This window comes from Phocoena sinus, chromosome 20, assembly GCF_008692025.1.
Source record: "Phocoena sinus isolate mPhoSin1 chromosome 20, mPhoSin1.pri, whole genome shotgun sequence".
In the NCBI taxonomy this organism is placed as follows: Eukaryota; Metazoa; Chordata; class Mammalia; order Artiodactyla; family Phocoenidae; genus Phocoena; species Phocoena sinus.
Genome location: NC_045782.1, coordinates 46,837,347 through 46,860,231, shown reverse-complemented (window position 1 = coordinate 46,860,231; position 22,885 = coordinate 46,837,347). Strand labels below are relative to the sequence as shown.

Here is a 22,885-nt window from a genome sequence, read left to right as displayed (position 1 = left end):
CAGCGTTGCCGGGTTTGGGACTCCAACCACCACGTCCCAGCAAACCCAGACCCGGGAATGTGCTAATCAGCTGCCTGGGCAAAAGGGGAAAGGTATCGGTGACTCACTCCCCCTCCCAGGAGCACATGACGGCCCTGTTCCGGGCAGCGACACCTGGTCCCAAGCTTTCTATGCGGAGGGCCAGGCTCCACACAGCTGGTCTGCAGGGTCACCCACGCCTGTCACGGGGCATAGCCCACCCCTTGCAGCTGTGACTCCTGACAGCCCGGCTCTCAGCCCACCCTGGGTTCCCTCCTCTGGAAACTACACGCATAACCCTGGGGAACCCGCTCACGTTTAGGAGGGCAGAGCTAACATCTCCCCAGCGATCTCCCACAGAAGCTCCAAGTGCCCGAGCTCACTCTTTCACGGATACACATCTCACTGTGTCAGCACAGCCGAGGCACAACACACACAGACCCTGGAGCAGCCCTAGCACAGACCACCTGAGAACCAGGGAAGGGAGTCTGGCCATGGGCTGAGCTGGGGAGCGGTACCTGGATGCCAGAGCATGTGGACAAGCCGGGGCTCGGTTGGTGCTGCCAAGGGTGCTAACACCAGGTTCTCCCTGGACACCAGCTGCGTACCACACGCCCAGGTGAGAGGCAGGAGCAGTCCTGGGGTTTGTGAGGGCAAGAGCAGACACCTGGGCCTCTGGCTGGAGCGTAGCTGTGGTCATGGGGGACATGACACACCCACCTCCCCATGGGCCAAGACCACAAAGGGAACCACATTCACAGCAAGTCTCATGGTCACGTCTGCTGGACCTGCCTCTGCCACCTCCAAGGTCCCAGCAGCATCAGAAGTGGGGGCTGGGAATCAGGAAATGCATGCACACTTCCTACTCCAGGCAGCAAGTTGGAGGGACCGCTGGAGCACGTGGAGCGACAGGCCGGGCTCCTCGGAGACCTAGCCACATTTGGTCTGTCCTTGACCTCCCTGAGTGGACTGGATCTCCACCTGTTCCCTCCAATAACGTCATCAACAGCCCTGCTGTCCTACCTGTGGCTACAGATGTGTGCACAGAGCAACAGACGGGAAGCCCTGGGCTGGGCAGGGCTGTTCTGGCCGGGGGACAGACACCCACCTGAGCCCGGCTGGCCCCCTGTGGGTCTCCCACTCAGAGCTCTCCCCAAGGCCCAAGAGGTGTCACCAATCCAGGCTCAGGTGCCATCAGGCCAACACTGCAGCCAGGCTGAGTTTTGAGTTTGTGGGGAAAAAAATCAATCGAGATACTCTTCCCTATGTAAACTATGAGTAAGCAGAGGTTCTAGAAGTCAAATTACATTTGAAAAACTAGAGATTTGCGACCTTAACTCCAGATTCTCTTTTACGTGAAGGTTTGGTGATGAACACAGCATTCTTGAAGTCTGAACGCCCCTGATTTCTCATCAGAAGCTGCAGTGGTTCCAGGCAGCAGTGGGGAGGGGCCACTCCCCACCCGAGGTTTAAGGTTAGAGCCACGCGTCCCTGACCATCATGTCCTGACATGGCACATGGGGAGAATCCATGTTGTGACCACTGGATACCCACGGCGGATAAAGCTGCCGAACTGCGTCACAGGTAAGCCAGCCTGACGGCACAGGAACAGGGCCGAGAGGCACCCCTCACCCCGTCATGATGGTGACAGCTCCGCACACTGTGCCCACAGGATTTGTGCACGCTTCTGCGTCTCTGCTGCGTTCCAAGAAAGAGATGTCTCAACAAGAGCGGCCCCCACCAAGCCCACCTCCTCTCCCGAGAAACTTGGAATTCCAGCCCCACTCCCCGTGCCTGGAGGTTGTTAAGGCAGAGGCAACAACAGGCAGAAAATTTCAACTTTATTTGGCCAATGTGTCCAATTCCAATATTGTGGTAGAAATGCCTGAAGAACTGTCAACATGTGATTCAGCTCAAGCAAGCATCCTTGGCCGTCTCCCAGCCTGGAAACAGAGGGTCCTGGTTCTGCCTGGTGCAGGCCTCAGGCCACCCTGGATGTCACAGAGCAACGAGGACCCTGGCTTGGGGAAGGAGGGGGCTGCAGCTGCACCCTCCAGTCATGGGGGGCCCCTGTGACAGAAACCTGAAGTCACCATTTAACCAAACGATGCAGGAGCCACGCTCCACCATGGCAACACCGCATGAGGTGAGGGACCTGTCCAGACCGGCCTGGTCCCGCCCCACACAGGGGACAGGAGTACCAGGGAGGCCTGGCCAAGGTGGAACAGACACCCTGACTTCCAAAAACATCTAAAAATCCCACAGATGGAATTTTTTTAAGTGATAGTATAAACCTAACAGGAATGAGACATTGCCAGCGTGAGATTCCGAAACATTTTAGCGGGCACTCTGGACAGAACCATGTACAAAAAAGTACATCACAATTTAAAAAAAGGCCCGCCAAGATGGGCTGGGCTGGCCTGGAAATAAACCCCTCTCCAAAAGTTGAAAAGCAAAGGAAGACGGGTTTAGATTTACACGTGTGTTAGAGTGAAGTGTGGCTTCAAAAAAGTTCCCTGCATTTCCGATCGACGCTCCCTCTCCGGGAGGGTCTGTGGGCGTCCGGAGGCTGTGCTGCTGGGTGTGCAGCCCACTGGGAGGTGCCGGGTTTGGGTGCCCAGGTCTGGTTTCTGTGTTACAGTTCATCTTTCACAGCTTTTTGATCATCGTCTTCCTCCAGATCAGGCTCTTCTGCTTCTTCGAGGTCTTCTAGATCCTGGGACGGAGGATGAAAAGGAAGGGAAATGAGAGGTCCAGGCCAAGCTGGCATGCTGAGGCCCCCACACCCATGCCAAGTACGCCAGGGACCAGCTGGCCACTCGGACACAAGCAGCCAACTTTGGTCTCTGTGAGCAGATGTGCGTATATGTGGGGTGCGCTTCCCGAGGAGAGCGAGGCACGGGGACTTCTGCCCACAAGACAGGGTGGAAGCAGAGCTGGTGCTGTGGCAGCCCAGCCCACGCCATCCAGCAGGTGAGCGCAGGGACTGCCCCAGTGTGAAGACCAAGCAGGGAACTGCTGATGTGTAACATCCACCCCTGTAGCCCTGGAGTCTGAGAGGCCAGTGGCAGCCCATGAACCACAGCGGCACAAACGGCCCTGGCGCTCCTCACCTGCCCCCGCCCCCCAGCAGGTCTGCCCCCTGGTCCCACATCCCCACGCTTCCGCTTCCGGGCGGGCCCTGCGGCCTCAGCTGACCATTCCCTTCACCACGCCCACCCTGCCACACCCTCCTGGCCTGGCACTTCTGATGTCCCCTCCACTACCCCCAGGTGACCCTCGCTGATGTGGACAGGCCTGAGCTCACACCCAGCAGAGCACCTCAGCTCGACGGGGAACGTACCAGACGAGCCTGAGAAGATTCCTGAGCAAACACTGGCACCTAAAAACCCTCGCAACACCCCTGTGTAGTGCTACCCGGCAGCACTGAGAAAGCATGTCCCATGGGCCGCGGGGTCCGGTGACCACCTACATCATCATCCCCGGCTCCGTCCTGGCCGCCGCTCTCCAGGAACTTCTTAAAACCGTCCAGTGTCCGCTCCCCATTGTAGTCGATGACCTGTGCGGAGGGGAATGAGATGCGGGAAGCGGTCCTACCTGACAGCCCCCCACTGCCCCCGCACACCCTTCCCACCCAGCCCTCGATGGCGGGCGCACCATCCTGTCGGCGCTGGCGGGGAAGAACTTGAGCGTGGGGAAGCTGTGCACTTTCACCGCCTCCACCTCATTGGCTGTGGAGTCCATCTTGGCAATGACGACGTTCTCGTGGTCCTTATACGTCTCTCCCAGCTTATCCCAGATGGGGGCCAGCTGCTTGCAGTGACCGCACCACGGGGCGTCTGAAAGAGAGCCGTTCTGAGTCTTGCTCGGCCGGAAAGTACCCTGCCCCACCGAGCCCTGAGGAGCTGGAGGGCCTCACTTACAGAACTCCACAAAGACGTTCTTTTTCTCGTCAAAAGCGACCTCTTCGAAGTTCTTCCCGACGAGCACTTTGACAGGCTGCTTGTCCCAGTCATCAGGCAGCTCCTGGCTCATCAGGTGGGGCTAGAGGGCAGGTAGAGCAGGGTCAGGCATGCGCAGTCACCCAGGGACCCCTCCGCTGCCTAGCTGCTTCCAGAGCCTCCGGAGGAGGTGCGCCACCAGGATCCTCAGCAGTACCCCCAACCGACCCCCAGACATGGCCTGTACCTTGATCTTGCCCTCCAAGAAGCGGTGGCAGAACTCGGTGATCTTCTCTGCCGTCAGCTCGTCCGACTCTGGCTTATACTTGGTCATCTCCTCCTCCAGCGTGATGAGGCGCACGGCCGGGCACTCCTCCTTCTTCAGGCCGAAGAACTCCAGGATGCGCTGGTTGTCGGCATGGTCGCTGTCGATGAAGATAAACAGGATCTTGGGGGAGAAAAGGCACGTTGACGGCACTGTAGGACAAGGGCTCCCTCTGCCTCCCTGCTGCCCACTCCCAACAGCTGGGACCCCGAGACTAAACAGGCTGTCCTGAGGCAGGAAGAACACTCTGGACCAGCCTTCAACCTGGGGCCGAGCCGCCCGCAGGCCACTGGGAGTGCTCACCTTGCCCTTGAAGCTCTCGGCAGCTTTTTTGAAGTTGCTCAGCTTTCCCTCGTAGTCAGACACGCTCTTCGGCAGAAACAGCAGGATGTGTGTCTTGATTTCCCCTCCAAAGATCTTCGGGGCTGTCTGTGTTAGAAACGCAAGTTACTTGGTCTGAGTCACAAACCAAACTGTTGACACAGGCTATTCTCTCAATGGCCCCAATGCCACCACAAGCCTGGACAACAGCAGGGGCTCTGCAAGTGGGGGTCCCCACGACCGAACATCATGACCCCCCGAAACCTCCCCCCACCAGGGGCAGGACCAGCAGCACAGAGCCACACCTGCTCAGTGAACTCGATGACCAGGGGTAACTGGTTGTGCTTGATGAAGTCCAGAAGTTTCTCCTTGGTGACCTCCCCCTCAAAGTTGTTCCGGCCTTCATCAAACTGTGGAGAGAGAAAGGTGTGGATGCCGAGGCTCTCCACAAAGCCCCCTATTGCCCCGGCTGGCCCGACTTGGCCAGGAATGCAGTCTGCAGCATTTTCCTGTCTGGGTTTTGAGCACAGTTGGGGGCAGGACCCACGTGCCTCCGTCCAAAGCAAAACCAGGTGACGGCTGCAGGGACATATCCTCTGGGCAACCAGGCAACAGTGAGGTCACTAGGAGCGCACGCAGGCTCCCCACGAACACTGGCAGGCAGCATCCCACGTGCCAGGATGGCAGCAGCTGACCCAGACCCTGCCCCGACATGTTCCTGACAAGCCACGAGAACCCCACGTCCTGGGTGCCAGAGGACTTCCTCATTGCCAAGTCCCTAAAACTGCAGCTCTCCAAGTGCGGGCCTCACCCCTGTGGGTCCAAGGCCCTCCCAGGGTGGATGCAAGGTCAGAGTGATTTTCACAATCATGCTCAGACGGCAGGTGCCTTGTCACCCTTTCCCCCCGGAGTGTGCAGTACGGTGTGACATTACGTCAGACTAAAGGCAAACAGGAGAACCCAGCTGTCTTCTGTTTGGGCAGACATTAGAGACCAGCAGAAATCTAAAATACCACTCTTACCCCTAAGATGTTGTTGTTTGGGAAAAATTAATTTTCACAAAAATATCTTTTTTCTGGCTGCACCATCTAGCTTGTGGGATCTTAGTTCCCCAACCAGAGATTGAACTCAGGCCCTCTGCAGTGAAAGCGCGGATTCCTAACCACTAGACCGCCAGGGAATTCCACCAAAATGTCATTTTTTTTTTTTTTCCAAAATGTCATTTTTGATAACATGTTAACATTTATTACTGTTACTTCAAAATGAACAAGTTATTTGTTTTTTTTTTAAATTTCTCAGTTCTAACTTCTAACACTTCTAACACAATAAAAATGGATAGGTGTAATCCACACACACAGAAGCTCTGGGAACTCCAGTAACCTGTCAAGGGTTTCAAAGTCCTGAGGGCACGAAGGGCGAGGGCTGCCGCCGCAGAGCCGCGAGATGCGGCCCTGCTCTGGATGGGGATGGCAGACACAGCTCCTTGTGAGGAAGGCTGAGCTGTGCCTTGGCCTGTCCAGCAGGTCAGTGAGCCTCCCATCACCCCTGTGAACTCAAATGGGACTTGGAGAGAAAAACCACTCACCTTCCTTTCCGGGTCATTTCCCTCTGTGTTTTCCTAAAATAACTTCCAGAAAAGCAGGTGGCCACTTCCCACTCCCACTGCACTTATGTGGGGCCTGACACATGGCTTGATCACAACACGTGCTGCTAAGTAGGACCACACGGAGGGCCAGGAGCAGGGAGCTGAAGCCTGCTCTGCCTTCCCCACAGCCACAAAGGGAAGGTGCAGAGAAATAGGAAGGAGACGGAGGCGAGAGACTGGCCTGGCCATGGCTGGGCACCATCAGGCGTAAAATGGAGCCCCCATTAGAGGCAAATAGGCCGCCATCTCCACTCCTCCAAAACTGCCGTGCCTCTGTTGGGACGCAGTCTTCGAGGTAATATTGCCATGTTACACTATGTTCGGTGTCTGCTTTGGTAAAAACCAAACAGCCAGCTGCAGGAGGCCTGGGGTCCTGGGCAAAGGCCACCCCTCCAGACCATAATGAGAATGTCACAAAAAGGCCCCACAGCCACTCTTAAGCCCCCAGCTTCAAAGATGAAAAAGAAAAACAAAGTAAACACCAAACAGACACAGGGTGATCAGCTCTCAAACCAGTGGTCCAAGTTCCAACGACCTGGAACCCAGCTGACCTGGGACCCAAGCTGGGAATCTCGGGCTCAAGTTCTGCTGGAGCCCCACCCTCGCCATCCTCTCTCTCAAGTGGCAGCTGGCCATTCCTGGGAGCCCCATCCCACTCTCGAGGCTGCCCACTGGAAGACCCAGCTAACTCTGAGGAACTAGGCGAACAGCCTGAAGGAAGGGGAACAAGTAACGGCAGAGGATGGGGACCACAGGCCGGGCAGGAGTCTGCATCTTCTTCCTCTCATCTGAGGAGCTGTCTGACCCCTGGTACAAAGCCTGTGGGCTCTGCCAGGCTCTTCCTCACAGCTGCCCAAGGAAGCCATGCCGTTCCAGCACAGTCACTGTGTGGACTTGCAAACGAGTGCAAGAGGGGATGCCCGCCCACTGGCACCAGACCGGAGGGGGTCGGCTGTGCCCAGCCTGCATGAACACCAAAGACTTGAGGCCAAGAACAGATGAGCTACCGTGACTACAGTCTTTGCCGAACAAGGAACAATCGTGCTAACCTTCAAGGACATATGATCACCAAAACCATCGATCCAGTGTGACAAATGCCACTCCAGATCTCAAGGATAATGGAAAAGAACTGTGTGGACCAAGCTGATGAAAGGGGATTTGCAAGCTCTACAGGCCTGAGTCTCCCAGTCCCTCACCCAGAACTGCAGGGTGAGCCCAGGACCTTTGTTCCACTCAATTCCATCCAACTCGGCAGGGTTTTTTCCTAATCAGCTGTTAATTACAGTTTCCTGGGCACTTTTGGGAAGACAATCGACTAATTTAGCAATTCTCTTCCCTTTAGGGGACATCATGAGGATGTCTACTAAGAAAAGAGCATATATAATGCCTTGAGTTCTTTCGAAAAAGAGGCTTCAGAAAGAGCTGAAAGCAAGCTGCCCCAAAACCCTTTGCAGCTGGGAGGCCTGCCCCCGCCCCATGCTCCCCACCCCCAGATGCTGGAGGCTCAGCAGTGCCCCACTGGGAGTGCACACACAGTGGGGGGATCAGCCCCCCAAACACTGCGTCCTTTCTGACCACTCGATTTACAACTTTGCTGTAACACTACTTCTAACTACCTTCTAACCCTGGAGACAAAACAGGACAGGAGTCAAAGGCCCAGCCCCAGCCCCTGAAGACATGCCTCCAGTCCCAGCCCCTCCCCCCAGCCTTCCCTCCTCCACTCAGCACCCAGTCCAGGGACAGCTGTGTCCCAAGAGCATGGGTGCTCAGCCACTGTCTGCTGGCTAAGATAAAAGAGAGACCCCCATCGCCCACTCGGGTAATGCCATGCACACACCAATCTCAGCTGTGTCCTAGCAAGAGTGCAGAGTGGTTAAAAGACACACGGAAGGAATAACAGACATGGGGCTGGGGGAGCCCGGAGGAGCCCGAGGGAGCCCTGGGGCCAGGCTCTACCAACAGGGTGGGAACACATGCCACTAATACTCCAGAGTGGAAACAAATAGGAGTGACAGCTGCACAACATCGCAAATGTAATTAATGCCGCCGAATCCTATACTTAGAAGTGGTTAAAATGCCAAACTTTGGTACAGGTGTCACCACAGCTTTCCCTTAACAAGCTAACACTCCGAAGCCGCCTGGCTTCCATAGAACACTGCACCGGGGCCACCACAGAAGCTGGAACAAAGGGCCCACAGCTGAAGGGCTGAAGGCCACTGTTTAAGAGGCTCCTACAACCTGACGTTGCAAAATGGGCCCTGATAACAGGTGGACCTCAGTCCAGCAGCCAGCGCCGCCCGGGCAAGGTCCTCGAAGGCAACACCAGCCCTGCAGCACAGCACCGCAGCTACCCACGGTGGGGGGGGGACGCTGCCCGAGGGCCACTCACCTTCTTAAAGAGGACAACCCCGTCCTTGTCCAGCTGGTATTTGGAGAACATGTCACTGTTGGATGTGATCCCGAAGGGGATGTCATCAGTGGCCTCTGCTGCCAGTAAGAACTGCTTGGCAGACTCCGACTCCATGTCCTGGAGAGGAGAAACAGAGGTGGCTGCCACCGCAACACTGAGAACCCCTGCCCTGGTCAGCAACAGGGCAGACTGTGGTGCCCAGGCCACAGCAGGAGGAAGGAAGACCCGGGATGAAGTTCCAAAGCCTCTACCTTAAAGAAGCCGATGACTGCCACCTCGCTGGGCTCCACCAAGGCCTCCGCGGCAGCCCCGTCAGACAGCGTGCTGGCAGCAGGACCTGTGCGCTTCTTCAGCCAGTTCACGATATCGTCGGCTTCTCTGCCAGCTGCACCCAAACACATGCAGGGTCCACTTGAAACCAGGAGTGCGCCCACCCTCCCCGCCCATCCTTATCCGACCTCTCTGCCAAAACCAGAGCAAAACATCCTCTTGCCACAGAAAAGGCATCTTGTCTACATACCTGCCCAAATTCCAGGGCTAAAAAGGATTTTCTGAGTATATGGGAGATTGTGGTTGTGTTTAAAGGAGGAAAAGGCAGTGGTTACCTCTGGATAATAGATTACAAGTCATTTTTTTCCACTAATACCTTTGCATCTTGTAAATTTTCCTTGACATTTAAATTCATTAAACACATGTGCACTTTCCCCCAGTGGTCTCACACTAGGCTTCATCTTAATCAGATAGGACTGGAAGAAAGGGCTGGTTAGCAAGTCAGCCTCAAGGCCAGCTTTCCCCTGCGAAAACGGGCTGGGCTCTACCACCTCGTCCGCCAAGGTTGGTCAGGTGTCCTCGCCCCACATGCCTCCTGGACTGACAGGGAGAAGAGATCAGCCCATGCACGCCACCCAAGCAGATAAAACGAAAAGGAAGAAAACTGCTCCTCCTGAGACTGAGACTAGTTACCCTTTTTCCCCTCATAGGGTGCAACTACCTGGTCCAACCTGGAAAGTGTTGCCAATCTCATGTTTAAAAGAACTCTGCCTTAGGGACTTCCCTGGTGGTCCAATGGGTAAGACGCCACGCTCCCAACGCAGGGGGCCCGAGTTCGATCCCAGGTCAGGGAACTGGTTCCCGCATGCCGCAACTAAGACCCGGCACAGCCAAAATAAATAAAATATTTTTTTTTAAATAGCTTTAGGGGGCTTCCCTGGTGGCGCAGTGGTTGAGGGTCCACCTGCCGATGCAGGGGACGCGGGTTCGTGCCCCGATCCGGGAAGATCCACATGCCGCGGAGCGGCTGGGCCCGTGAGCCATGGCCGCTGAGCCTGCGCGTCCGGAGCCTGTGCTCCGCAACGGGAGAGGCCACAACAGTGAGAGGCCCGCGTACCGCAAAAAAAAAAAAAAAAAAATAGCTTTAGGACTTCCCTGGTGGCGCAGTAGTTAAGAATCTGCCTGCCGATGCAGGGGACACGGGTTTGATCCCTGGTCTGGGAAGATCCCACATGCCGTGGAGCCTCTAAGCCCACAAGCCACAACTACTAAAGCCTGCGTGCCTAGAGCCCGTGCTCCGCAACAAGAGAAGCCATCACAATGAGAAGCCTGTGCACCGCAACGAAGAGTAGCCCCCACTTGCTGCAACTAGAGAAAGCCCGCGCACAGCAACGAAGAACACAGCTACAAATAGATAAATATTTTTAAAAAACAAAAAAGAAACAAAACACTTAAGATAAATCTTTAAAAAATAGTTTAAAAAAAAAGCATTCTGCAGAGAATAAGTGAAAGCTGTGCTATCAGTTACAGGTGGAGTCAGGAAGAGTTGTCTCATCTACAAAGCCTTAGTGTTAGTGACGGGACCATGGTAACTCTGCATAAGGCACTTCCATTCCAAAAGTGAACATAAGTAAAAGTGGGAGCAATGAAACAGCAGCCTACTGAGAAGACCAGAGCTGCTGACATCAGAACTAACAAGATGGGCTGCTCTAAAGGATTCTAGCAGATAAGCCACAGAACCTGTTTTACAGACAAAGATTCTCCGCTGTCACTGGTACCGACCAGGCTACACAGGGGAGGCGGCCAAGCAGCGACTGAGGGCCTGTGCCGCAGACGAAGCCGGGCATGGATTCAAGCTCTGCCACGACCGGCACGAGCCCCAGACCGGTACCCACGGATCTCCGCTTGCCCCTCCTCTGTGAAAGGCCCTTGCTCCCGCCTTGGTGGCAGGCACACCAGAGAGCCAGCAAAGGCTGACGTGTTGCTCCATTTGCTCAGCCTCCCCCCACTTACTGGTCAACCTTAGGACAAGCCTCAGCCTACTAGCCACCCCCCTGGGATGACCCTCTCCACTTGAGAGGTTCAGGAATGAGAGAATGTTCCTCACACGACCCTCAGAGTCTGAACTAGACCTAGAATGGGTTCAAGAATGGGTTCTCCTCCACGCCTCTGTTATCTTCAAGAACTGCAGGCAATGAAAAGACGTGCCGCGGTCACACCTGTGTACTCTTTGGGGGACGCCGTGTCTCCGTTCTTGAAGAACTTGATGGTAGGGTAGCCACGGACGCCATACTGCTGGGCCAAGTCAGACTCTTCAGTAGCATCCACCTTGGCCAGTCTGATCTCAGAACCTTCTGCCTTCAGCTTCCCAGCTGCTTTGGCATACTCTGGGGCCAGAGCCTTGCAGTGGCCACACCATGGGGCATCTGGGAGAGAAAGCAAGACCTAGAAGGCAGCACCGACCCACTCCACTGCCTCCCCTCCCTTCTCCTTTGGTACTTCCCTCCATAAAATCCTTATCTTTGAACCAAGATAACCCCTCTGAACCCACAGGTTGAGCTGATAGCTTGGTTCTCTTGGGCAATATCCGACAGAGGCCATGAATGACAAACCACCAGCCCCACTCTGCTTTGTCTTCAATGATTAGTAACTTCCTACTACCTGCAGGCGATCAGGGCAGTTGAGTCCCTGGAATTTCCCTTTAGGAACCAAAGAAGTTAGGCAGCTAAAGCCATGGCAACCGTATACTCGGTGAGACTAATCAGGAGTACAAGACTCACGTCTAACACGAGTTCTTTAGACTCTCTCTGAACTCAGGTTAGCAGCTGTGTTAGGCCTAAGATTTCCCTCTGAAATAGTCAGGGCTCACTTATGGACACAAAGGTTTTGGATTCTGGTTGGCAACACTGTTAATCAGAAGACAGCTGTTCCTGGTGGAAGGTGGTGTGGGCAGGGGCAGTGTTTTCTGGGAACTGGTCCAGGCGAGCAATTAGGGGACTGGACCCTGCGTGGTCCTTCGTAGTTGTAGCAGCTTACACAGTCGACCCTGTTTTACTTAGGCTATCCAAGACATCCTGCCATGTGGACCTCAGGCATAAAAGCCCTCGGTCACCCTCAGGGTCCAGCTGGGCAGGAGGGATGCCCCCAAGATACGGGCAGCGCACGGACGCTGACAGGTGTGTGAGCTGTTTCCGCTTAAGGATGCGCCTCTCCAGGGGCTAGGAGTCAGCGCATCCATGGGGTGGCCGGAAAGCTGACAGCCCTTTAGACCCCCAACCCACCTCTGGCGGGCCCGGGGGAGGGAGGGTGGGGCGGGGCGCCCAGGATTCCCGCGCCCCCCCACCCTCCAGCCCCCCTCCGTCCCTCTGTCCCCCCGGTGCTCCTGCACCCCTGGCCCCTCCTCTGTCCCCACTCCGTCCCCACGCCGCGGTGATGGCGAGGCCCGGCCCGGACGGACGGACGAGCGGGCGGCACTCACAGAACTCCACCAGCAGGTACTTGTGGGCCGCCAGCGCCTCGTCGAAGTTGCCCTTATGGAGCACCAGGACGTGGTCCTCCTCGTCGGGGGCGCCGGCGCCCGCGCGGACTAGCGCGGCCAGGGCCAGGCAGAGCAGAGCACGGCGTAGCATGTCGAAACGATCCGAGGGCTCCTGTTGGCGCCGCCAGGACAGCAGGCCACAAGAGCGCGCACTGCCCGCCCCGCCCTTATAACTCAGGCCGCAGCGCGCGCGCCCGCCCGCGCCCACCTCCGATTGGCCGGTGGGTTGCGGGGTCCGCCTCCGCCGCTCTCGCATTGGGCGTCCACACTGGCCACGGCCCCGGATTCGGAATCACTACGGGCACCTCCCTCGCCCTCGCCCAGGATTGGCCAAGGAGCTCGCGCTCGCACTCTTTCCCGGCCTCTCATTGGCTCCTGGCGGAGAACCTTCTCTCCCTGGCCTTGTGACTGGTGGCTTTCTCCTACACCTTCAGCGGGTCTGGAATGGCTGCTACCTTCGGGGGCCTGGGCTCTGCGACTCCTGATTGGCCGAGACATGCGCGCACCCCGCGCGATCCTTCGTCGAACGTGGCAATGGGGCGGAGTCCCCAGCTGAGGGGCGGAGCCGCGCTTGCGCCTCCGAAACCCCTCGTGTTGCTTTCTGACTGGGCCGCGTATCCCCAATTGACACCGCCCCCCAGCTCTGCAGACTGGAAACTGAGCTGACGCGCTTCCGGCGCGCGTGAGGCCCGTGCGGCTCCTGCGGTGGCGGGGCTCGGGTTCGGGCGTCGCCCCGGGGGCCTCAGCGGGCGTCTCGGGCGCTCCAGGTGGCGGCGTAATGAGGCGCAGGGGCGGCGCGCGGGGGGCGCGGGGAGGACCGAGGCAGGACGCGATGGGGCCGGCAAGACTCGGCTGGGCCCAGAATGGGGCCGCCTGCCTTGGTGAGAGGGTCAGGGCCGGCACCGTCTCCTGCGGCACCTTCCCTCCCTCCCACCGGCTGCCAGTCCCACGAAGCAGCCTCTGGGTCGCTTTCAGGCGCCCGGGTAGACCCGCGCCGTCCACTAGGGGAGTCGCTAGCGGCCACCGAGCTCTAAAATGCGGCTGAGCAGCGTGACTGGGAGTGAGCGTAACACGCACCGGACGTCAAGACTGAGGACGGGAGGGGAGTGTACGATATTCCCTTGATGCCTTTTTATATTGACATGTTGAGATATTTTGTATACGACGACTTAAGTAAAAGTATTAAAGCTTTTTGTTTTTCTCCAGTTTTTTCTTTAACGTGGCTTTAGAACATTTAAAATAACATACGTCGCCCAAATGTTGCTTCTGTCGGGCGGCGCGGCTCTGGACGGAGCAGCTCCTTTTCCTTCACAGCTCAAAGCCTGACTCTAACCCCACCCCACCCCCGTCTACACTCTCTTCTTCATTTGTGTTCACTTCCTCGGTTGTGAAATGCCATCCCCACTGATTTTCATTCATCATCGATTTAATAACTTGACAGGAAAAAGGAGGACACTCCCACATTAAATGTACACGTTGGCTATATAATAACATCCTGATTTTAGAAATGGTAAAACAGAAAGATGTTTTTGTACTTCTGAGAGTTTGCATTTATTGACACGTAGCTCCTGAGGGCCTGTCTTCTCATCTCTTGTGGTACTTCCTCACCTAGAATATGAATTCCTGAAGGTCAAGGCCAGGTTCTCTGTGCCCCTCCCCCAGGGCCAGTAGAACAAGAGTCAGTCAGAGGTGGTTGTAGCTCCTGGGATGCCTGTCTACCTCACAGAAGGCACTGTACAGGAGTTGGGCCTCAGGCAACGAAAGGCTATGAACATGTGTCTCTGCAGCTGCAGCCTCCACCCCAGCTCAGTGGGGTCCTGGCCCGGGTGCTGGCCCGCTGAGTGGCAGTGCTTCAAAATAAGCCATCACAGACACCCTCTGCTCTCTGGGAAAGGGTGGGAATTGCCTCATATCTCCTGCCCTATCTCCCAACATTTTTGTGATTGCCATGACCCCGATTTACAGACCACAATTTGGGTCTGAGACAAGGGACATTTGTACCACGTCTGGATTTCAGAGGCACTCATGAAATCAGAGTTTAGATGCCTAAATTTTTGGACTTTAGTTTTTTCATCTGATACGGACAGAGTGAAGAGATACCAAGATGTTTATTAGTTTGTGATGGTTTGGAGGCAGATTAGCCTCACAGCATACGGTAAAGTAGTTACAAAAGATGAGAATACTGGGACCAAGGGGAGAACAGACCAGACGCAGAACAGCAAGGATCTGGGTTGCTGGCTGTGGTTGACTCTCACTCTGGTTCAGTCTGGGCCTCCATGACCAAAGCCAAGGGTAATTGGGACACACCTTGATGCAGGTGATGACAGGCCACTGTTCTGCAGCCCAAGCCCTGGTGAACCCAGCCAAGTCATCGTTCTGTGAAAACCAGGGTTCTGGCCTGGGCAGGGCACGGTATTTTCATGCCTTGCCTGCATTGGTGCACCTTCTCAAAGCACGTCCGCAGGGAAGTGGGGTTCCCAGAAAGCTGGAGGGAGGCCAGGTTTGGGGATGCCCCAGGTCTCCAGTCTCTGGGGTTGGTCAGTAGTTGGGTGAGGTGCAGGGGTGCATCCTTCCCCCCAGGACACAGGCCAGGTTCACTGTACACCTCTGCAAGCCTTGGTCCTGAGGGGAGGGTCAGCATCTGTCTTTTTCCTAAGGCCACTCACATGCCTTTCATGGGCAACTCTAGGAAGAGGCGACGGAGCCGTGTTCACTCTCATACCAGTGCCCTGAGCTGGAGTGCACCTTTGGAGAGCAGAGCCCCAGTGGCTGTGGCTCTGGCATCTCTCTGAACCCAGCACAGCTGCTTCAGGATGTCCTCCAGGGGTCTCTCACGCCCAGAGGAAGTGCTCATTAAACACTGGGTGAACAACTGAGTGATAAAACATATTGATAAAGACTACTCTCAAAAATAGAGTTCTTGGGGACTTCCCTGGTGGCGCAGTGGTTAAGAATCTGCCTGCCAATGCAGGGGACATGGGTTCGAGCCTGGTCTAGGAAGATCCCACATGCCACGGAGCAACTAAGCCCATGCGCCACAGCTACTGAGCCTGCACTCTACAGCCCGTGAGCCAGAACTACTGAAGCCGGTGCGCCTAGAGCCCGTGCTCTGCAACAAGAGGAGCCACCCAATGAGATGCCTGCGCACTGCAACGAAGGGTAGCTGCCGCTCGCCACAACTCAAGAAAGCCTGCGCCGCAGCAACGAAGACCCAATGCAGCCAGAAAAATAAAAAAAAATAAAAGATTCCACGCTTCCACAGCAGGGGGCGCGGGTTTGATCCCTGGTCAGGGATCTAAGGTCCTGCGTCCCGCCTGGTGTGGCCAAAAATTAAAAAAACAAAAAAAGTTCTCAGAATAAAACAACTCCCTTTCAACCCAAATGGAGGCATTGAGGGAGTTAACAGCTGGCTCGTGGACACCCAGGAAGTCCTCCTGACTGCAGGTTTCCACCGTGGAGCAGCAGCAGGGGAGCGAGGGCTGTGCCATGGGCCACACAGCCCTGCACATGGGTGAGCTGGGACATAGGAAGAAGGTGCAGTGGTGAGCGTGGCCCTGGTGGACTGAAGTGGACCCTGATTGTAAAGTATGACAGTGCTGGGCATGGAGAAGATTCTAGCAAGCTACAATAACTGGTGAGTAGTCACAATAAAGGCACTGACCTGGTATCCACTGCCACTCTCCTCAGTGGAAGAAGGGTCCATCTAGGGGATGGCTGAGGAGGCAGAAGCTTGGGTATGACTAGGGCTATGGACAGAGGGAGGGAGTGGAGAGGAAGGGTCACAGGCACTGGCTCACTAGGGCAGGGAGCCCAGGCCCAGCGGCACTGAGCTGTACAGACAGGTTTGGGTTTGGGGTGGAACCAGAAGGATCAGGTTAGACTTGGGACCTGAGAGACACGTCATGCAGGTCCTGCAGGTGCCACCTCATGTAATCCTTCACCAGAGGAGGAACGAGAACAAAGTCCTGGCTGTTGGCAGCGTGTCTGTACTACTTGGCAGTTGGGGTCTGAGTTCACATATCAAACCAAAGCTTGGAAAATCCAAGAGCTAGTAGGCCTTCTGCTTGCCGGAGCCTTGGAAGGCCCTCGCCCAATAAACCACACTGCTGCCAGCACAGGCTGACCCTAGGTCTGAAGATTTTCACTGGACCTCTTAAGAGGTGGACAGGGAGAGAGAGAGCGTCTGTGGCTGGCCCTGGGGCTCCTGCAGACTGAAACTTCTAGCCACCGCCTGGGAGCCTTTCCCCTCCAAAGGTAGAGCTGTTTCAGAGGTAGCTGTGTCTGAGTTTAGTGGGAAAGGCCTTGGGCCTCGGAACCCAGAGCTGTGCAGTCTCACTACCTCCCCCTGCCTCCGGCAGACAGTCCTGGGAGAGGCTGGTTAGGGTCCTTGACCCCTGTGGATTCCAGAGCTGGGGGGTACGGCTCTTGGATTTACGTCTGGGCCAGCTGCTGCACCAAGTGGCATTTTATCCCATTACCCCGCCCAGCGCCCAGACTCCAAAATCCCACCAGGGCCCTGGTAAGGAAGGCCAGGAGATAACCAGCCCTGTGGGTGCCATCCTGGCGTGACATGTGGTCACTGAACTGCGGGTGGAGGTGAAAGGGTACCTCCGAGTCCATCCCAGCTGGTGATAAGGTCCTGGGAGGGCTCACCCTACTGATAAGCACTGGGAAGAGTGACAAGCTCTGGGAGGTGCAGCCAAGGCGGGCTCAGGGAAGCGGCTGCCTAGGTGTGACACATACCACTCTTCTCACCAGCTCAGAGCACAAAGGGAGATTTTGCAACCAACATTGAGCCATAAAAGGGAGTTTCTGGAACCGACACTCCGGAGCTGGGGATTCCTAACTGCCCTTTCCTGCCTCAGGGCTGGGAAAGGGTGTTCTAGGTACTAGGTGCCCTTGGGGGTGATGCTCTGAGGCAGCACAGTCCCTGCTACCTACCCCAAGGTCCTGAAGAGACCCTGATGGTCAGCGGGACTGGCTGTGGAACATGCATGGCCCTTGGCAGTCCTTCAGGGCTCACCAGGTGCTCTTTTGTACCTCCATGCAGCGAGGGTCCCCATCTCCTCCCGTTCATCTCACCTCACCAATCCCACCTTTGGACCTCTGGCCCTGCCTGGCCCTACAGGGCACAGGGGCTTGGCCGGCCTTCCATGTCACCCTCCATTGGCCCTGCTGCCCATGGTGCCAACTTCTCCACCCTCCTACCTAGCTTGGAGTCCTTATCCCAGGTCCCTTGTGACCCAGTCATCTCATTTGTTCCCAAGTCTTCAGCACGATTCCTCTTCTCTGAGGCTGAAAGCGTTCTCTCCCAGAGGCTCGGACAGGGCCCATGAGTCGGGTGCTGGAGTCACTCTGGACACCCCACCGGGCCCAGGGCCTGACTGTGCCCCGCCCTTTCCCCACAAGAGCTGAAAGGGTAGCACTGGCCACGCGGGCTGACGTGACTAAGAAAGGGCTTAAAACCCATTCTCCTTCAACAGCCACAGGAGCAGTGGCGACTGCACCTGGCCCCTGGCCAGCCTCTGGGTGCCCTGGGGTAGCAGAGGAATGGGGCCCCACTTCCCCTTTCCCACCAGGAGACGACCAGCAGACACCCTGGCTCCTTAGGGGGAGTTTATTTCCCGGTCAGAAAAGGAGAAGCAGGACAGGCTCTTGTGCGTTCTAGGCCCGGACCTGACCGGGGAGGGGCAGGGTTGGGTGGGGGGCACAGGGGACGGCTCCAGCTGTGCAAGCTTGGTCCCACAGTTGTCCTGGCTGGGTCCCGGTTGGCCTGCTGGGGATGGTGGCACCGAGCCTGGGGGCAGAGGCAGCAGGCCAGTGGGCCCAGAGGACGGCACATATGGAGGCAATAAATACCGACAGGCCAGGCACATGACTCCAGGCCGGCAGGCCCAGGCGGGACAGGTAAGGCTTGGCCACTGGTTTTGTCTGCTGAGGGCTCTCTCTTGGGGCCGTGGGCTCTAGGCACTGCCCACCGGGACAGAGAAGGCATAGGTGTGAGGACACCCAGCCTCCCAGATGGGACTGGAGGCCGCTCAAGGTTTGGCATTTGGATTTCCCAAGCCCCGGGGGCCGTCCCCGCAGCCCTGGCCAGGGGGAGGGGGACTGGCCAGGCCCAGGCAGACCGGGGAGCAGCAGCAGCACATCCCACACACCTTCTCGGGCCACGGGGATCAGACGGGGCAGGGACTGGGGGAGACCACATGCTCATGCAGACACGGGGTTAGGAGATTAGTGACGCCCCCTCAGCACACGTTCCACATGTTAAGGCATCATGGTTAGACGGTTACTGACAGCGATGGATGGACTGACCGGGGAGAAGTGAAGCTGGAGGACGACCGGCCCAACGAGGCCCCACGTGGTACACCCCACCCCCACCAGGAGGGCGTGCCAGAACACGAGGTGGGGCAACAGAGAAGGCCCAGGGGACCTAAGCCCCTCTGCAATGCCTGGCTCCCTTGCCAGGACCTCAGGTCGGGTTAGGACGGTGGGGAAACCTCAAGGGATACAGAAGGGGAGGTGTAGACCTCCCTCCCCACAGCACAGGCGGAAGCAGCAACAACACTAGACCACCGAGGAGGCTGGGGCCAGCAGGCTGGAAGGGTGGAGGAGGAACAGACAGGCCGGCCAGGAGGCAGACCAGGGGGAGTGGCGGCAGCGTGGGCGGGCCCTGTCAGCACTTTGGTCTGGGGTCGGGAGGGGTGGGGAGGGGCATGTCCGTCCTTCTGTCCGCCCGCCCTGCCCACCTCCCAGCCACGGCTCAGTCCTTCCACTCCTTCTTGATGGTGAGGTTCCACTCCCAGGACAGGTGGTCAGTCCTGTCGTCATCTGTGAAGCGGGACTTGATGTTGTAGCTGCCTCGAGCCAGCATGCCCTTGGGGGCCTCCTCCATCGGGGTCAGGAACTCGTATTCCTCCGCCCGAGGCCCATAGCTCCCCACCATGTAGTCGGTCTTGTCAACTGCGATGCAGAAAAGGCGTCAGTCAGGGAGCAGAGCTGGGTGTTTCCTCTCTCCCTCCCGATCCCTGAGCCCCTGGGTGGCCACCTCCCTCCTGGGGGCTCGGGCCTGGCGCCCACCCTCACTCACTCTTAACGCCTTTCCTGTACGTGTGCTGGATGTACTTCATGCCGGACACGATCTCTCGGTTCACCTGCAAGGAGGCACCCCAAGCAGGGCTCAGCCAGGATCCCCAGCCCCAGACCCTGGCACCTCCCTGAGCCTCCTCCTTACCCGGAAGGAGATTTTTATCCTGTATTCCACACCTTCCTTCAGCACAAAGGACTGCTTCTTAAAGCTCTCCAGATCACCTGCATTTAGAGGAACGCCACACTAGGAGGTTCAGCCAGGGGAAGCCTCTGGCCCTGGTGGGGTGCCCCTTCCACCTGGCCCCCCAACATAAGCCTTGGCAACCCAGACCTAGACCACACCAAAGCCAGAGCCTTTTAAGACCACTTGGCTACACTTCTTGTGCTTCCCACAAGAGGGCGCCAGCACCCCAACAAACTATTTTTAGGGGAAGCAACAGGGTGCCAGGCAGCCCCAGCCAGGAACCTCAGAGATGCCACTCACCTGTCAGGTCCAGCTCCAAGGGACCCGGGGCGGTGCTACAAACCAGGATCAGTCGGGTCACCACAACATTGGGGACGTTGGGGTCTGCAAAGTGACAGCAAGTTAAGAGTTTCACCAGTGGGGAAAATAGTAGCAAACATCCAGAAAAGCGACAGGTGTCCACACACACCCACCGGGGCCCACTCACCAGCGGACACGGCCACACGGCCCAGCAGGGCCTCCTTGTACTTGCGCAGACTCTCGTCGTCCTTGTCCAGCTCCTGGATCTCCTGGATGCTCTTCTGGGCCGGGGGCTTGTAGTTGACCGAGTGCTCATCCTCCTCGTTCTCAGCCGCAATCTGCGCCAGCTGCTCGGCTGTGGGCTCCTGCTCAGCCATACTCACCTCTAGCTAGGTCTGGGACACCTGTGGGCAGGGTAGCATGGGCTGTGGCATCTCGGAGGGACCCACAGTGTTCCCCCTCCTGCCCCCTCTGCAGGTCCCCCAGGTGATCTGCGTCAGATCTCTGCAGGTGGCCAAGCCCCACCTGGGTCCAAGGAGAGGTGCACCTTCTGTAACAGGAAAGCAACGACAGCCAGAACTTTGAAAAGGCCCCAGACACTGGCTCCTGAGGCCCAGAGGGGCCACACTTACCTCCTTGCCCTGCCTACCTCAGGGGACCCCACCCCAGGTCCAGCACCCAGAGCTAAATGGAACCTGCAGCCTGCTCCTAGGGGAGACCAGGCACAGCTCCCCTGCTGCCCAGGAAACAGCAGCACCCTGGTCCCACCAGGCAACATCAGTACCAAGTCCTGCTGCTTATCCTGAACTGCCCAGGCCCTTGCCTCAAGGGACCCCTCCTGCTGGGTCCTCTCTAACCAGAGGGTTCCTTCGGACACGTCCTAGCTGCAAACCAAAGCCTTTGTGCAAGACACGGGTCAGTTCTGTCTCACCCTTCAAACACAGGACTCTCCTAAAGCTCAGATGACAAGGCCAACCTCAGTCTCACAGGTAAGTCCTAAAATGGCATGAGAGATCCTAAGTGTCTGCCAACCATATCTCCAATTGTGACGGTCTGCGACCTAGAATTTGCGAACCGCTGCAAATATGTGGTAGTCTCAGGACCCTCCTTCCGGACCCTGCCCCAGAAGAGCCCGCAGCAGTGCTGACAAAGCGAGGAGCAGCGATGGGGCAGCCACTGGGCTTCCTTCTGTAAGGATGACCGTCGCACCCCCTAGGATCCCTGAGGAGTATCTGAAACCCGCTCAGATCTAACCTGGAGGTGCAGGAGGTGGGTCAGGGCCACCAGTTGCCAGTAAAGATAGCCAAGGCTGGGACCCGCGCAAGGATCAGATCTTACAAAGGGTCGCTAGGGACCCGGAACCGCCCGGCCGCCGCAGGCGGGGTGGGGCCAGCCCGCTTTTCCAGACCTCCCTGCTGCTTCCTCTGGAATTCCTCTAGAAGACTCACGCCCTAACGCCACTCAATCGCGGCCGCAGGCGACAGGATCCTTTAAGAGCGATGGCGCGGCCCGCACTTCCGCAGGGCCTGCAATCTGGGCCGGGCGCGGCCCGGCGCGTGGGGTGGGGCGCGGGGACCTCACCGCCCACGGGAAGGGGCGTCCGGCTTGGCCCGGGCCCGCGCGCACCAGCGGGGAGGGGGTCCTGGGCACGAGCGGCGACCACAAAAGAAGCCTGCACGGCCCCCGGATCCCGCCCCCAGCACCCTAGCCCCCGCCTCCGGATCCCAGCGCCCCCGACCCGCACGTGGGCCCGCCCTACGCCCGGGCCACCGCCCGCTGTCAATGCCGCCCCCGCCCGGCGCAGACCCCTCGGCGGGGCTGGCGGGCGGGGCGGGCGGCGAGAACAAAGGCGCGGCCCCGGCCTCCTCCCCCGCGGCCGCCCCGCCTGCCGCGCCCACCGCGCTCGCCAGCCCCGCCGCCCGCGCTCACCGGAGGATCGTCCTCGCCGCTCTAGCGCTCCCTCCCGCACAGAATGACGAACCTTGCCGCCCCGCCCGCGCGCGCCCGGCCGGCCACTTCCGGGGTCACGCGACTTCCGCTCGCGACGGGCGGGCTGCGGTGAGCGCATGCGCGCGGGGCCTGGCGTCTGCGCGCCGCCGCCATCTTGTGGGCACGGCCTCGTGGGCACGGCCTCGTGGGCGCGTCCCGCGTGGGCGGTGCGACGGTGGGGATGTTTGCGGAGGCCTATCTCGTTGGGGCTTCTGCGCCCTTTGCCCCAGGCATTTTTTGGACCCAGGCATCCCCAGGGGTCAGCCCGCAAGCTGAAGGGGCGGGGCAGTGTCACAGTCTCGCTGAGCCCCACGCGGAACGTGGGCGCGGCGTGGCATTTCCGCGAGGTGCTGGAACGCGCGTTTGTCAACGGGCGCGTCTCCCACGGCCACACCTCCTTCTGTGGGTATGCAGCCGTCATTCTGCGAGGACAAGCGGGCCCGGCCTGTCGCCTCTAGGAGCCGGGGTCAGCGGATGGTCGCCGTCCAGCCTGAGGCGGCCTTCGCGCCCAGTCGCTGCTGTCCGGCCTCCTGGAAGTTACCGCCGGACGTTCATCCGCGGGTGTCGGCCTAGCGCGCCCTTCCAGGAGAGGGGTCGGTGCGCCTGCCGAGCCTTTCGCTCCTTCCAGACCAAGTCAGCATGTGGTCGCCCTGCCAGGATCTCCTGCCGCAGACGCCACGGCCGACCCGGGTTCTCCAGCCGCATGGCGAGTATTGGACACTTGCCCATGCGCTCAACCCGGGAGCATTTTGCAGCTCCAGGTGGGGCCCATGATTTGTGACCAATGTGGTGGGCCTGGCGGAGCCCGCGCCGCCAATGCCCGCCAAGCACCCTACTTCCTCCTCCTCCTCGCGG

General features: G+C 58.1%; 2 protein-coding genes across 9 annotated transcripts; both read right to left on the bottom strand.

The window, feature by feature from the left end:
• Positions 1 to 1,842: 1,842 nt before the first annotated feature.
• P4HB (prolyl 4-hydroxylase subunit beta) lies at positions 1,843 to 12,613 on the bottom strand. Of its 5 annotated transcripts, none has more exons than XM_032616980.1 (11): positions 12,409 to 12,613; positions 11,150 to 11,356; positions 8,912 to 9,045; positions 8,640 to 8,777; positions 4,911 to 5,015; positions 4,588 to 4,713; positions 4,207 to 4,407; positions 3,942 to 4,062; positions 3,676 to 3,857; positions 3,362 to 3,577; positions 1,843 to 2,734 (listed from the first exon to the last, which is right to left on the bottom strand). In XM_032616980.1, the coding sequence occupies exons 1-10, from the start codon at positions 12,557 to 12,559 to the stop codon at positions 3,401 to 3,403; spliced, it is 1,542 nt and encodes a 513-aa protein (XP_032472871.1). In that variant the 5' UTR covers positions 12,560 to 12,613; the 3' UTR covers positions 1,843 to 2,734; positions 3,362 to 3,400. The 5 variants fall into 5 exon arrangements, with proteins under 5 accessions (XP_032472871.1, XP_032472872.1, XP_032472873.1 ...); XM_032616981.1 differs by having other exon boundaries at positions 3,436 to 3,577; XM_032616982.1 differs by having other exon boundaries at positions 3,491 to 3,577.
• A 5,454-nt stretch (positions 12,614 to 18,067) lies between these two features.
• Positions 18,068 to 22,069, bottom strand: ARHGDIA (Rho GDP dissociation inhibitor alpha). 4 transcript variants are annotated; one of them, XM_032617179.1, is made up of 7 exons: positions 21,971 to 22,069; positions 20,229 to 20,445; positions 20,042 to 20,125; positions 19,703 to 19,779; positions 19,559 to 19,622; positions 19,218 to 19,431; positions 18,068 to 18,265 (listed from the first exon to the last, which is right to left on the bottom strand). In XM_032617179.1, the coding sequence occupies exons 2-6, from the start codon at positions 20,416 to 20,418 to the stop codon at positions 19,232 to 19,234; spliced, it is 615 nt and encodes a 204-aa protein (XP_032473070.1). In that variant the 5' UTR covers positions 20,419 to 20,445; positions 21,971 to 22,069; the 3' UTR covers positions 18,068 to 18,265; positions 19,218 to 19,231. The 4 variants fall into 4 exon arrangements, with proteins under 4 accessions (XP_032473070.1, XP_032473067.1, XP_032473069.1 ...); XM_032617176.1 differs by having other exon boundaries at positions 18,068 to 19,431; XM_032617178.1 differs by lacking the exon at positions 21,971 to 22,069 and adding an exon at positions 21,490 to 21,742 and having other exon boundaries at positions 18,068 to 19,431.
• Positions 22,070 to 22,885: the final 816 nt, after the last annotated feature.